The sequence below is a fragment of the Lepisosteus oculatus genome, chromosome 12, assembly GCF_040954835.1.
Source record: "Lepisosteus oculatus isolate fLepOcu1 chromosome 12, fLepOcu1.hap2, whole genome shotgun sequence".
NCBI classification, from domain to species: Eukaryota; Metazoa; Chordata; class Actinopteri; order Semionotiformes; family Lepisosteidae; genus Lepisosteus; species Lepisosteus oculatus.
The window spans coordinates 36405472-36418618 of record NC_090707.1 but is presented as its reverse complement, the minus strand read 5'-3'; the positions used below and the strand labels follow the sequence as shown (position 1 = coordinate 36418618).

General features: G+C 45.1%; 1 protein-coding gene across 1 annotated transcript; it reads right to left on the bottom strand.

The window, feature by feature from the left end:
• Positions 1 to 313: 313 nt before the first annotated feature.
• Positions 314 to 7702, bottom strand: LOC102686687 (GTPase IMAP family member 8-like). The gene is made up of 5 exons (XM_015359508.2): positions 7655 to 7702; positions 5328 to 6086; positions 4249 to 4419; positions 3805 to 3978; positions 314 to 3309 (listed from the first exon to the last, which is right to left on the bottom strand). Exons 1-5 carry the CDS (start codon positions 7686 to 7688, stop codon positions 1928 to 1930), a joined length of 2520 nt encoding a protein of 839 aa, XP_015214994.2. The 5' UTR covers positions 7689 to 7702; the 3' UTR covers positions 314 to 1927.
• Positions 7703 to 13147: the final 5445 nt, after the last annotated feature.

Sequence of the window (13147 nt, the reverse complement as noted above, 5' to 3'; positions counted from 1 at the left end):
TGGACCTAAACAGCAATATACAAGAACGTGGACTAATTTAGGGAATTCACGTTTTTCATGGCACTGCCGTACAAAGTAACTATTATGTACAAGCCAATCAATAAATCAGCAGGTTTATTTCATGCTGAAAGGAAAGGAAAAGAAAAGAGACATGTTTTGGCTGTGGAGGCTTCTTCAGGTATTATAAATGAAATTGGTTAATGATAGTTAATGATAGTCACAGTGCTGTGTCTGCATAATCACAAATGATCTGTTAAACTTTATGAACATTTAGATCATTAGAACTTTATTATATATTATATGAAACCACAAGATGTACAGTTAAATCTTATTTACAACATTATATACAATGAACCCTGAAGGATGACATAAACACAATTCGATTAAAAAATGTGAAATGTGAAGTGTATTTTCTGTGTCCACGACAGCCAGATAGGATTTCTGGATTTATGCTTACAGTTCACAAGGCCAAATAACAACAACAACAACAACAACAAAAAAAAGAGTCACAAGCGTATTAAAAATCTACCAGATCTTTCCCTGGCCCAGTCACCTGTGAATGGTGATACCTTGGCAGAGCCCTTACTCCAGCTAATTTTATGAACATCTCTCTGTACTAATGCAAACAAAAGCCCTTGCAGAAAGGACGTGGCTTGTCTATGTGGGCATGTTAATGTCTTATTAATTCCAGCCTTTTGTTTTAATATTTTAGAGGCGTATTTATAACAAGCTGACTTTGCTGAAGAATATAGTACCTGCTAATCATAGCATTAAATATACAGTAGCTCTTCCTGATGCCCATCCTCATTCCAGGGTATTTGTTTCACTGTCGAGGTTGCAATAGTCTGTTCTGGTAGCAAAATTAGTACATTTTAGGATTCTGTTTGTATAATCATGGTCGGAATGTATATCAATGCATTTTAGGATTCTGAAACATAAAGTAAAGTAAAGTAAAAAAGGGGCATAACATTACATCCTTTTAATCACAGTTTGACAAGTCTGATCCATCCACTGTCACGGACGTCCAAAGGGACCAACCGTGGGGAGCAGGAGAGCGGAAAAAGACCCATATGCGTAGCGGCGAGACGGGAAAAAGGCCCGGGCTCATTAGTGCAAAGAGTTCAGGAATGCCGTATAGAAACCTATGCCCTCAGGGAGCAGATGTGGGGCGCCCTGGTGCTAGGCGGGTCTCAGGACATCTGAACGTCAATGCTGAGCCTGGACAGAGTGCAAGACCCGGAAATATATAGCCCAAGGGAAAGAGAGGGACAGGAAGGACAGCAGACCGGAAACTAGGGACAGGACAGAGAAGGAGCGCCCTCTGGCTGCAGAGGGCGTGACATCCACTTCCTAACCGTTGTATCCAGTACAGGATTGTGGGGGATCCAGGTGCAAGGCAGGATACCCCCTGGATGGGACACCAGTCCATTGCAGGAAAAGTCTGATCTACTCTAAAATGTAAAGTAATATAGCATCTTACTGCTATATTTTTCAATCCGTAGCTTTAGTCTGTCAGCAGATAGCATGCACTTGAAGAATTGTCTAGTCTCTTAATAATTGTGATTATAATTGTGGTTCAGATTGTGTTAGGGTAAACACACTAAGTTGTTCTTTGACACTGAACTCAATCATAGAGTACATATCACGTGTAGTCTGTGCTTCCTTGGTATACACAGTATCTCCCAGCTTCCTTGTGAAATCAAAGTTTGAGGACCAGACAGTGAGGATTTTGTTTTTTATCTGTCGTCTTTAAGTGTCCAATGATACAGTATCTTTTTTTAACTGTCGATGTCGGTAAATGTTCTGTCGTTGGTTTCTGCTTTGGCGACGCTGGAATTCGTCGGTCGCGCCAATAGAGCTCCTTGAATTTGAATTTGGCAGAAATAATGCTGCAGTGTTGAAAGGACCTTCTTCACAGGACAACGCTTTACTCTCTGTGGAACAGCCTTTTAACTCGGGTCTCTGCTTCAACAACTGCTGTCCCGATTTTTGCCCCTATGTAGGCACCCAGCGCAGCACCAGGAGGCGGTGTCTGCAGATCTGCTGCTGGAGTGGATTCTGCTGCCGATGCACTGACCTCCTGGAGCAGCTCTTTGTATCTCTCTACCTCTCTGACCTTCTCCTCATAGCGCTGCCTGAGCTCTTCGATCTCCCTCCTGTATTTCACGTGTTCCTGCCTGGCTGCCAGGGCCCGGGCTGTTAACGTGTTGACCGGCTGGAATATTTCCCCACATCTCTCTGCCTCTTCCCTGGCCTTTTGCTCATACTGGTCCCTGAGCTCCTCAATCTCACCCCTCTGTCTGTCCTCCCTCCTTCTCCTCTCCTTTTTCTGTTCCTCTCTCAATTTCCCCGTCTCTTCCTCCAGCCTCTCTCTCTGTTCTTTCCTTGTCTCTATTGCTTCATCTAGAGCTATTCTTCTTTCCCCATCCCTTTCTTCTTGCTTTCTTTCCTCCAGCTCGGCTATCCACTCCTCCACAACTCTGATACGTTCTGTCTGGTTCTGGATTTCCGCCTCCATTTTCCGGAGGTAACACTGCGCTTCTTCATGGTGCTTCTCCCTTAATCCCTCCTCTTCCCTCTGCTTGACCTCTGCCCTCTCCCTCAATAGCTCCTCCTGCCTCTGTCTGATCTGGGCCTCTGCCTGCTGGTACATCTCACTGCTGTAGTTGCTGCCCTTATTTCCTGCGACCACCTGCTCTACTTTCTTCAGGAGCTCTGTGACCTGACTGCGATCATATGTGTTGTTGTTGTTGAGGACGTGATACCTGTTCCCACATCTCTCCACAAGCCATTTCAGGTCTGTGCTGCCTTCCTGGAGAAACTCTTCGATTGTCTTCCCCTTAAGCTCATCCATGTGAGTGAAAAGGACCAAGGTGTGCTCCACAGCCCCCTCCCCGAAAATCTCCTGGACCATCTCCAGTAGGCTCTTCTCTACCCCTGACGACCGGCCCACTGGAATCACCAGGAGAAAAGCGTGGGGGCCTGGGGAGGACAGGTTAATACAGAGCCCCACATCCTTCTTCACTTCTTCCTGAGAGAGTTCTGTGTGGATCCAGTCCGGCGTGTCCACCACAGCCACCCGCCTCCTGGCCACTCGTCCCTTCCTCTTCTCACTGTGTCTCGTCACCGCAGAGCTGCTGGCTTCAGAGGGAAACAGCTCTGCGCCCAGAACGGTGTTTCCTGCTGCACTCTTCCCAGCCCCAGTCTGTCCCAGCAGCACCAGTCTCAGATCAGATAGAAAGTAAGGTGCAGGGGTATCTAAACTACGAGTCTCCCTCAGGATTCTCCCTGGAATGGTATCTCCCTTCACTGCAAAACAAGACAGCTAAGACTGTTAGATTTTCTGGCTGTTGCAGATGAAATCACATAGAGACAAAGCTTGATGACCACCAACTCCATAAAAAAGTTCTTCAGCTTTCTGAATACATGTCAAAATAAGAGCTATGAGATCATAGATTGTCACAGGAATGGTATCTCCTTTCACTGCAAAACAAGACAGCTAGGACTGTTAGATTTCCTGGCTGTCGCAGTTGAAAACGCACATAGAGATGAGACAAAGCTTGATGACCCCACACTCCATAAATGAAAACATGTAAAAAAAAGAGCCATGAGATCAATGACTCTCACTGGAACAATACTTCCATTCACTGCAAAACAAGACAGCTAGGACTGTGATGTGACTAGAGATGTGACCAGACTTTATAACCCCAAAACTCCAGAAATGAATTCTTACACTTTTTGGATACCTGTCAGAAGAAGACCAAGAGATCAATGACTCAACAATAATGTCTCCGTTAGACTCACAGTTTGGTGGATGATCTACGCTTTTACTCCTCTGGAGTGGCAGGTGGGATTCCTCTGTCTCTCTGGACAGCTTTGTATCCTTTTGTGTCTTTCCATTCTTCTGCTTCAGCTCGTCTTTCTCTGAGGGATTCTCCGCACTTTCTGTGTCAGGAGTTGTTTCTTCAATTCCAGACACTGCATGAGAAGACAAATCTCCCTGAACTTCCACTGAACTAAAGCCTAACGCTTAGTTCCTAAACGTTTCACGTGTGTGCCAGTCGGGGCAACAGATCCTGCTTTTTAATGAGGGTGAAAAGTTGAGTCACTCACTCTCGTGGCATGACAACTTTTGGGTTGCATGAGGACAAGAGCAGACTCCATTTTCTGAGAAGGAAACTCAACTCACCGTCACTTGCTCAGCAAGATCCGAACTTGAGTGGCAATGAAAGCAATAATCAGACTCACGGACAAAATGGTGCTTCTTGCTGGTTCTCCTCTTGAATGAAAGAACAGATTCCTCTTTCCTGTTCCCCCTCTCCCCTTCCTTCAGGTCCTTTCGCGTCTGTTTCTCCATCTCTTCTCTGTCCCCGGGAGAGTCTCCACTTTCTTCGGCTGCAGCTCCTTTTCCTCCAGATGCTAGATAGGAACACGATCAAGGCAGCGGTGAGTTTCTGCTTCACCCAATCTTGGCCCGTCCCTGACTACAAGGAAGAGACCAGCTTCTCACACTTATTGCACTCTGTAATGAGTGTAACGACCCGGGTCAGGAACCCTTGAGGAGGGCCGGAGAAAGGGGACTGTTTCTCAGACCAAAGTGCACGGAACCCCTCACATGCAAATCTACCTGGGTCAAATGCTAAAAGTTAATTAAGTGGTTAATTAACCATGTGGTTAAATCAGTGCAGGCTCACATCACATGACCCAGCGAGTACTAGTATTTCTTCTAACTGATTACTAATTTGCTAGATTTTTTTTTTCTTTTATTGGGTTCGGTTCCGGAATTGTCAGGGAGTACTGATTTACCTCAAACAAATTCAGTAGTATCAAGAAAGCAGCTGCTTTCTAGAAGCAGGAAAACGAATCTCATGTCTCAGAATATTAGTTCAGTTAAAGGCTCACATACATAGCCAAGGGCTCAGCTGGAAGAAAAAGCCAGCAGACCCTGGGTTTAGGAATACAGAATTGGCTAGCGTTGATTTAGAGAGCCCTGTAAGATCAGGGACCCAGGACTTCCACCACATTAACCAGCCTCAAGGAGGGCGGGGGAATTCTTGGTGGTTTCTACCCTAGTAAAGCACCATGGGATCGTGATACTGCAGGCTTGACCCTAGTCAAGTCATCACCCTAGTAAAAAAACGTAACAAATGAATAACCAGACCCACAAAATAAAATGGTTATTTTTGTAGCCACTGGGCTATGTAATGAGCGTGACGTCTGCCTCTCACTCAGAAGAGCGCACACAACGACGATCAATCATTTAGTAAAAAATCTACACAATTCAGCTTGCTACTTATAGCACCCATTAGTGTTTCACTAAGACTTACTGATGGGTGGTGGGTTCTTGCCATTCGACCCTTGTAAGTGTATTTTAGGTTTCTCAGTCTTTTCCTCCAGCTCCCCTTCCTTTGGTGCCTTGTTTTGGCCTTGCTCTGTCTCTGGGTAACCCTCTTTATTACCGAGAGCACAACCCCAATAATCACCAGCCACCATCTCCTCGATTTTTATCAGCAGCTCTTCCACCTGAGCACGATTGCCCGTGTTGTTATTGTTGAGAACGTGGTACCTCTTCCCACACTTCTCAATGACTGCCTGGAGATCCTCCCCTGCTTTCTCAATGTGCTGCTCGATGGTTCTGTTCCCTAGCCAGTCTCCCCTGCTGAACACCAGGATCGTTTGGCTCCAAGCACTTTCACCCAGCAGCTCCAGGTGCTCTTCCACTGCTTTCCGGTGCTTGTCTGTGAATAAGTACACCGGAACCAACAGGAGGAAGATGTGGGGACCCGGGGGGCACAGATACACGCTGCGCCTGATCTCCTGCTTGACTTCCTCTGGGGTGGCCTGTGTGGAAAGCCACTGCCAGCCCGGCGTGTCCACCACAGTGACCTTCCTCCCCGCTATTTCTCCCTGCCCCGTCTGACACTCCTCTGTCTCTGTGTCATTGTCGAACTCCTCGCAGCCCAGGATGTTGTTTCCTGCCGAGCTCTTGCCAGCCCCTGTGCCCCCCAACAGCACGATCCTCAGCTCGGCGAGGGGCAGGTGTTCCTTGTGGGGGACGTCTCCCCTTTCCTCTTCTTCCGGCTCACCTGTCAGAGACAAAGACAGCCCTTCATTCCCTCTTCAAAACTCGACTCTTACATGAGCTGCTGTTTGTGAGGAACCCCTGTCGAGCTCAAGGTATGATAATTGGGGTGCCCATTTCGGTAAAGGAGGAGGTCCACCAATGAGAGTGGCGGTACCTCAGCTCTTCTTTCTGCCTCGCCAGCTCACACAGGTAGAAGTTCTACAGTGTGTGCGTGTATTCTTGGATACAGAGCTTGGATACTCTGCTCAGCATATGTAGCCATATATGAGATTGAAATTACCACCAAGTTTAAATTATTTCCCTCCATCCATTTTCTAACCAATTCTTCCAAGTCAGGGTCGCGAAGGGAGCTGGAGCCCAGCCAGCAACAAGTGCAAGACACGGTACAAGACTGACACACAGGCACAAAGACAGACACAGATGCACACACACTCACACCAGGGCCAATTTTCCCCAGATGCCAATTAACCTACCAGCATGGCTTTGGACTGTGGGAGGAAACCCACGCTGACCTAATGAGAACATACAAACTCAAGGTAACACCCCAGCTATGGGGTTGAATCCTGGGCCCCAGTGCTGCAAGACAGCAGTGCTAACCACTGTGCCACCTTGCATCCCAGTTTAAATTATTAATAATATGTATAATATATATGTTTTAAATATGGATTGTTCTCCTCATTTTACACAGGTGAAGATAACAAGTGACAATTTAAACAACCTGCAAAATGACATTTATGAGTTACGCATTTTTTTAATCTACTCAGACAAGAGTCACTTCATTGGAATCGCTTAACATGTCTTTACCTTCTCACAGCCTAATTTATATGCCAATACTTTACAAGTGTAAAGCAGTTTTCTACAGATAAAGTATATACTCTAGCCATTAAAAGATGGCTATTAAAAAAGCCATAAATGCTGCCCAGTAAAATGAAAGCTTTCAAAGGAGGGATCATTAACTCCTTTGTTCCTGTTTAATTGGAAAAGTGCCCAAACACACCAAAGACACATTTGATGATCCTTGGTAACTGGTGATAAGAGATCATTTACTTTTTAGAAGGCACACTGAGTCAGAACAGTTAGTCTGTTGGTGAGATCTGGAAATGATCTGTAAGTAGCAGGCTTGCAGGTCAATGTCAGATAAACTTTTTATAATGTGTCAGATCTTCCCTAGAGACAGTCAAGCCCAGCCTGAACACAACAGAGATCTGCTGAGATATTCTTACAGGCTGGAGAAGTGGAACTATGAGACTCCAGCTCCGTCTCCTCAAATTCACATTACAGCAATGACGTAACAGGCACACTCTTCTGCATAGCTTGTAAGAATGTTTTGGGAAAAGATTCCCAAGCCTCTTCACTCTCCCAGTCCTGCACCCCTCTCTTAGACCCGAGACACACTGTCAGTCTGCTACAGTTCCAGCAGAACCTCAGATGGCCCGCCACAGAGCAGAGGTTCAGAGTCCTGCTCAAATCCTCTGATCGCCTGCTGGGTTTGGACACTGTTCCTCATGCTGCTGCCCTACTGAGCATCACCCTCTCCTGAGCCCAATACCCTCAGAAACAAGCACTCACCGGCACTAAACCCCAGACAGCCTCCGGTCGCCATTTCTCCCTCTCTGTTCTTCTGTTTACAGTCTGATCCCTTTACTTGCAGGGTGCAAAGTGCGCGTGTATTTTCTTAAGGGTGATAAACTGTTTCCTGTTCAGATAAGCAAGTCTTATTCACACCCTTTACTGACAGGTCCACACCAGCTGACAAGCAGCAGGTATTTCCAGCAGATACCTGGAGGAGTGTGGGTCCAGATTAAGATGTTTCTTTTCTTCTTAAGGTGGTGAAGTCTACCGCTGGTGCTTGTGCACTTCACTATCTCTGGATCATTGAGGACAGGAGCCCAGGGCAGTCTCTCAGGATGGAGGTCACACTCACACTGACACACTCTCACTCCAAACACCTCTGGATCTTTGTGTTTCTGGTAGCACAAAGTCAACCTGGCACAGACCCATACAGTCATGCGGAGAATACTGGAAAGAGTCTAACTGAAAGGACGGTATGAAATAGAACAAAAGAAAAAAACCTGAGTGATATAAACAACCTTTGCTTGTTTTGTTCCCCATGAGCTGACAACAAGCCAAGACAAACTTGATAATTTGATTCTCATGACCAGGTGTGAAAGCCTTGTAGCTGCTCTCTCACTGTGAATCAAAGTGCCACTTGATATCCAGAGATCCGGTGCGGGATTCATAAATACAACCTTATCTTAAAGTTTGATTTTCTTAAAAAAATTTAGAATTGCCCATTACTTTCTGTTATACTCACCTGCTTTGGAGCAGTGAATTGTGTGTTTTTCATGTCTGACCTCATGGTTACGGACCCTGCAACTGCACACGGGAGAAACTGAGGGCTCTTCCAACCTGCCCAACATTTGACCCCTTCATCTTTTAACAAGACACAGGCAGCACAGCGGAGGAGAGGGGTGTCATTCACAGACTGCACTGCATGCTCAGGATCACCTGAAAAGCTGTAGAGGTCACTGTGCCTCTGTGAGCTGAGACCCCCAAAAGTGAAAATCCACAAAAGTCCTTTTAATACGCAGCCATATGTAGGACAAATAAGACCACTAAATGTTCACTGTAATGCTCTCCACTTATCTGCACGTGATGGAAATTTTGTTTTGGGGCTTTTGTTGTGGTGGGGAAATGACTGCCATGGAAGTACACTAAAAAAAGCGATATACACGGCCGAATGTGCCCTTTGCTGGACAAGTCTGTGTGCAGCATTTCCTCAGCCAATTCAAAAAGTGATGGAGATACCTCATCTTAATGTCTGAACCATAACCTCTCATGAGACTGGCTTGAACTTCTGAAACTGACATACTGCTCCGCTACACTGAAGACGGGGGTTAATTCTAAAAGAGCAGTTTGTTTGCCCTCAGGTATGAAGACGCTAGAGACAAAATAGGAAGCAAAACAACATCAGAACAAAAAAAATGGGAAGGACTTCTGCTTGACGGATACAAGCCAAACACTTATAAAAGCACAGTGTTTTATTGAGTAGATACTCACTTAGGATCAGGGATTCCCCCCTTTTGAGCAGATCGGTTTTCACCATTTTTTTTGCGGTCTGAACAAAACTGAGCTCATTCACAGTTCCGTTTGATAAGTGGGGTGGAGTAGCCAACACTGATCCTCCAGGTCTGGGTTCCTGCTGGTTTAGGGACATTTTGTTTAAAGACATCTTGTCCACTTAGTCAGTTAAACGAATGTGTCACTCAAGCGCGGGCATTACTTACCCCTGGGGGTAGATTCATATAAAAATAAAAACATCAAGTATTTGTAATTATTCAATTCATAGTTTTATAAAGGAGTAGATGAGGCTCCTAAGCAGCTCAAACAAGAAAGACCCTCACTCCAAGCACCTTGGGATCTTTAAGACCCAGGTGTCATGGGTTCCAGCTTGGGTCATATCACTGCAGATGCTGTCCATCTTCAATCCCCCATGTAGTACAGGAGCCATTGCTGTCTCCTGATGTTATCAAACAAAACATTAAAAAACTGCTAAAAAGCAAAGCTTATTCAAATTGTTAACAATCAACGCTTATAAAGTGCACAACATCAGACCATCCAGGGGGTTCTCACAAACAATCACAAACAGTTATTCATCTTTTCACCTTGGCAGTGTGCAATTTCTATGCTCTTACCGTTTCAGTTACAGTACTTTATGATTTTACTCTGACAAACATATGTGCAAAAAAACTAGGAATATGTATTGCACTTCAGTCCCCATTGACAAATTTGTTCTGAAAATCAAGTCCCGCAACGTCCTTTTGGCAAGACCAATCGTCAGTTTCGTGTTGGTTTAAAGACTGAACTATAACAAAGTACATTGAGGGGCTGGACAAATATTTGCTGGCACAAGCAGTAGATAACTCCAAGCCTCTGCAATTTATGCACCAAGTTGTCTCAAAAATATGCCAGCTGTCTGCACAACCACCACAGGCATCCTCTCCACATGTAGTTGAATGGTGTGTTACTGCTACAGCAGGCATTCTGATTAGATGTACAATCTCTGGCTGAATAGCAGATGTTACAGAACACGGCACGGTGACGTTGTCCCACAGTCTTGTCTTTCAGTCAGCTGCGGTGTGCAGTTGGGGTCTGTGCTCTCCGTCCACTGGAAACAGAGAGAAGGAGAGAATTGAGTAAATGCAGTTTTAAAGGAAAGTTTTGGATGGGAAGAGGTCAGACCCTAACCTCTGCCACTTCTGCTCCACGGCGCACGAAAGTGTCACCATTCTAGCCCACCCACCTGCATATTTGTGTTTTGCAACCCTTCCTCCACCCCATCAACATCCTTGCAGAAGCTTCTGCCCTCACCTTTCGTGCAATGACCCTGTTTTATGGCACACTGGACTAAGTTTCAGGCTAGGGAGAGGCGCTGGGCCCACATGCCACTGTGAGTGATTGCTGGCAGAACTGCACTATTCACAGGTGTTGGGTAGAATGATCCTGTGGTGGGGGATCTGGGCTTGGATTGTGGAAATATGCAATGAGCTACCCAGTCATGTCGCTAAAGCTTATACCTTTATACCTTTATAGTATATATATAAAAATATGCGTATGGGCCTCACTAGTAGTACTTTATTTATCAACAGGATAATGACAGTACTGTATCTTAATCATTGTAGATATCTTGTATTTTACAGTTAGATAGATACTTTATTGATCCTGTGAGGGAAATTGTAGTGCAACAGCAGCTTAACACACACAACACAGCCACAGTGTAACGAATTATATAATAATAGTACAATACATACAATACAATACAAGAGTTACTCACAGTCCGGACACACAAGAACAAACTAGAACAGAACAGTACACAGAAAAATCGTATCACACATATGAATATAAATATAGATATAGATATAAATATAGATATAAATGTATTGCACAGGTTCCTGGCATATATTGCACAAAAAACGGTTGTAAACGGGAAAAAGAAAAAGAAAGAGAACAGATGTAGCAGTAGATGTGTAGATGCGTTCAGTCGACAACTGTCGATGTTGCCTCTGTCCAGACGCAAGGTGGATGCGTTGTACAGTCTTATGGCAGATGGCAAGAATGACCTCCTGTAGCGCTCCCTGTCGCACCGTGGATGAATCAGTCTATTGCTGAACGTGCTCTTCATTCCTGCAAGCCTGTCATAGAGGGGATGGGAGAAGTTGTCCACGATGGCCTCTAGTTTGGACACCATTCTCCTCTCAGCCACTACCTCCAAGGGGTCCAGGTCAGACCCAATGACAGAGCTTGCTCTCCTGATGAGCTTTTCAGCCTTTTAGAATCCACTGCTCTAATCCCAGAGCCCCAGCACACCACTGCGTAGAAAATGGCGCTCGCTACCACTGACTGATAGAACATATGTAGCATCTTACTACACACATTGAAGGACCTGAGCCTCCTCAAGAAGTAAAGTCGGCTCTGTCCCTTCTTATAGATGGCCTCGATGTTCTTAGACCATTCCAGTCTATCGTCGATGTGCACTCCCAGGTACTTGTACGAGTCCACCATCTCCACGCCACTCCCATGGATGTAGACAGGAGTAGGTTTGACCTTTTTCCTCCTGAAATCTACCACCAGTTCCTTTGTCTTTGTTACATTCAGTTCCAAGTGGTTCACCCCACACCACTCCACAAAGCTGCTGACCAGTCCTCTGGACTCCTCCTCCTGTAAGGAGAATTCCAGGGGTGCGAAAGAATTCCAGGGCAGGACAGCCCAGGAGCAGAAAGGCTCCCAAGGGCAGGACATTCTCGCAGCGCGCGTCCTGACCATCCTAAGACTCAGCTCGGACAACCACAGAATGGCCAGTGTGTCCGAGTGCCAGAACTTTCCTCTGTTCTAAGAGTCTAGAGCGGAGGTTGCCAGAGAGTAACCAGAGGATCCACCCGAGGTTAGCATCAGCAGCAAGCCTCGTGAACAGGTCGGAACTGTGGACAGCTGAATCAGTATTCAGAACTAGCGCTTCATCAGGAACGAACCGGTCCTCTTCCTGACCTGCTGGGACCCAGTATCTTTTCTCCTGTGCACAAACTTCGCTAGTTAAAGCCAACACTAACTAGCCAGTCTTCAGAGAGCATCAGCAGCGCACTGTCACAAGCCGCACAGCACAGCCTGGCACCGAACCAGAGAGCGCGGATTGGACAGCAACAAGCCTGCAACTGCTTCTTCGTGTCCGCAGGAGATCTGAATCCCCAGAGATTGGATGAGTATTCAACTTCACTGCATTACAGCTCAAGAACTCAATTGTTATCCCAACCAGTTGATATCAATTTAATTCCTAAGAGTTATGTACTTGTTTTGAGTATCTAATGTAGAAGTTGTAACCAAGTTCAATTACGAAACGGTCTAAATGAATGATATACTGAACGTATGTCCTCTTGATATGTGTAACTCTTTGTAACTGAATGAATATATACCTTTTGTATTCTGATAACCCTCATGATAAGATCTGTTAGGTTTACATGCATATTCTATGTATTAATAAATGTATTATTGTGTATTAGTGCCTGTGTGTGTGCGTTGTTTGAGTTATACCTCAAGGTTGGATTCTAATGCCATTAAAAGAATCAATTTTGTGATTTACGGCTACAATTAATAGTTGTCCCCATAAATGCCCAAACCCTACAGAACTGGTGCCTCGTGAGAGCACACTACACTGGTGATGGAAATTGTGGTTAGTTGGTTCTAGATATAACTTTCCTAGAAACCAAACGGCTTCACAAGAGACCACAAAGGTTTCCTTTCATACTAGTGACAAGATTCACTTGAAATTTGCATTGTCAATGTGTTTTTTGTTGCATACTTTGTTTTGCTTGTACAAAAGTATGGAACCATGGTGGTCTATATAGCATCCATGAGTATATTAATAAAATAACTTAAAACTAATTGATTGTGTACTTAGCCTTAAATACACTGACAAGTTGTAATTATTCAAGAGGCATACGTGATATACTGTACTTTGCACATATCTAATACATATCATGCAGCAAACCCATTACAATGAAGGAGTAT

Coding starts and splice junctions, on each gene's coding strand:
- LOC102686687 (XM_015359508.2), bottom strand. CDS start 7,688: ATGGCGACCGGAGGCTGTCTGGGGTTTAGTGCCG. Junction 6,087..7,654: donor CTGTCTGGGGTTTAGTGCCG/GTGAGTGCTTGT, acceptor TGTCTCTGACAG/GTGAGCCGGAAGAAGAGGAA. Junction 3,979..4,248: donor CAAGAAGCACCATTTTGTCC/GTGAGTCTGATT, acceptor CTTCTCATGCAG/TGTCTGGAATTGAAGAAACA.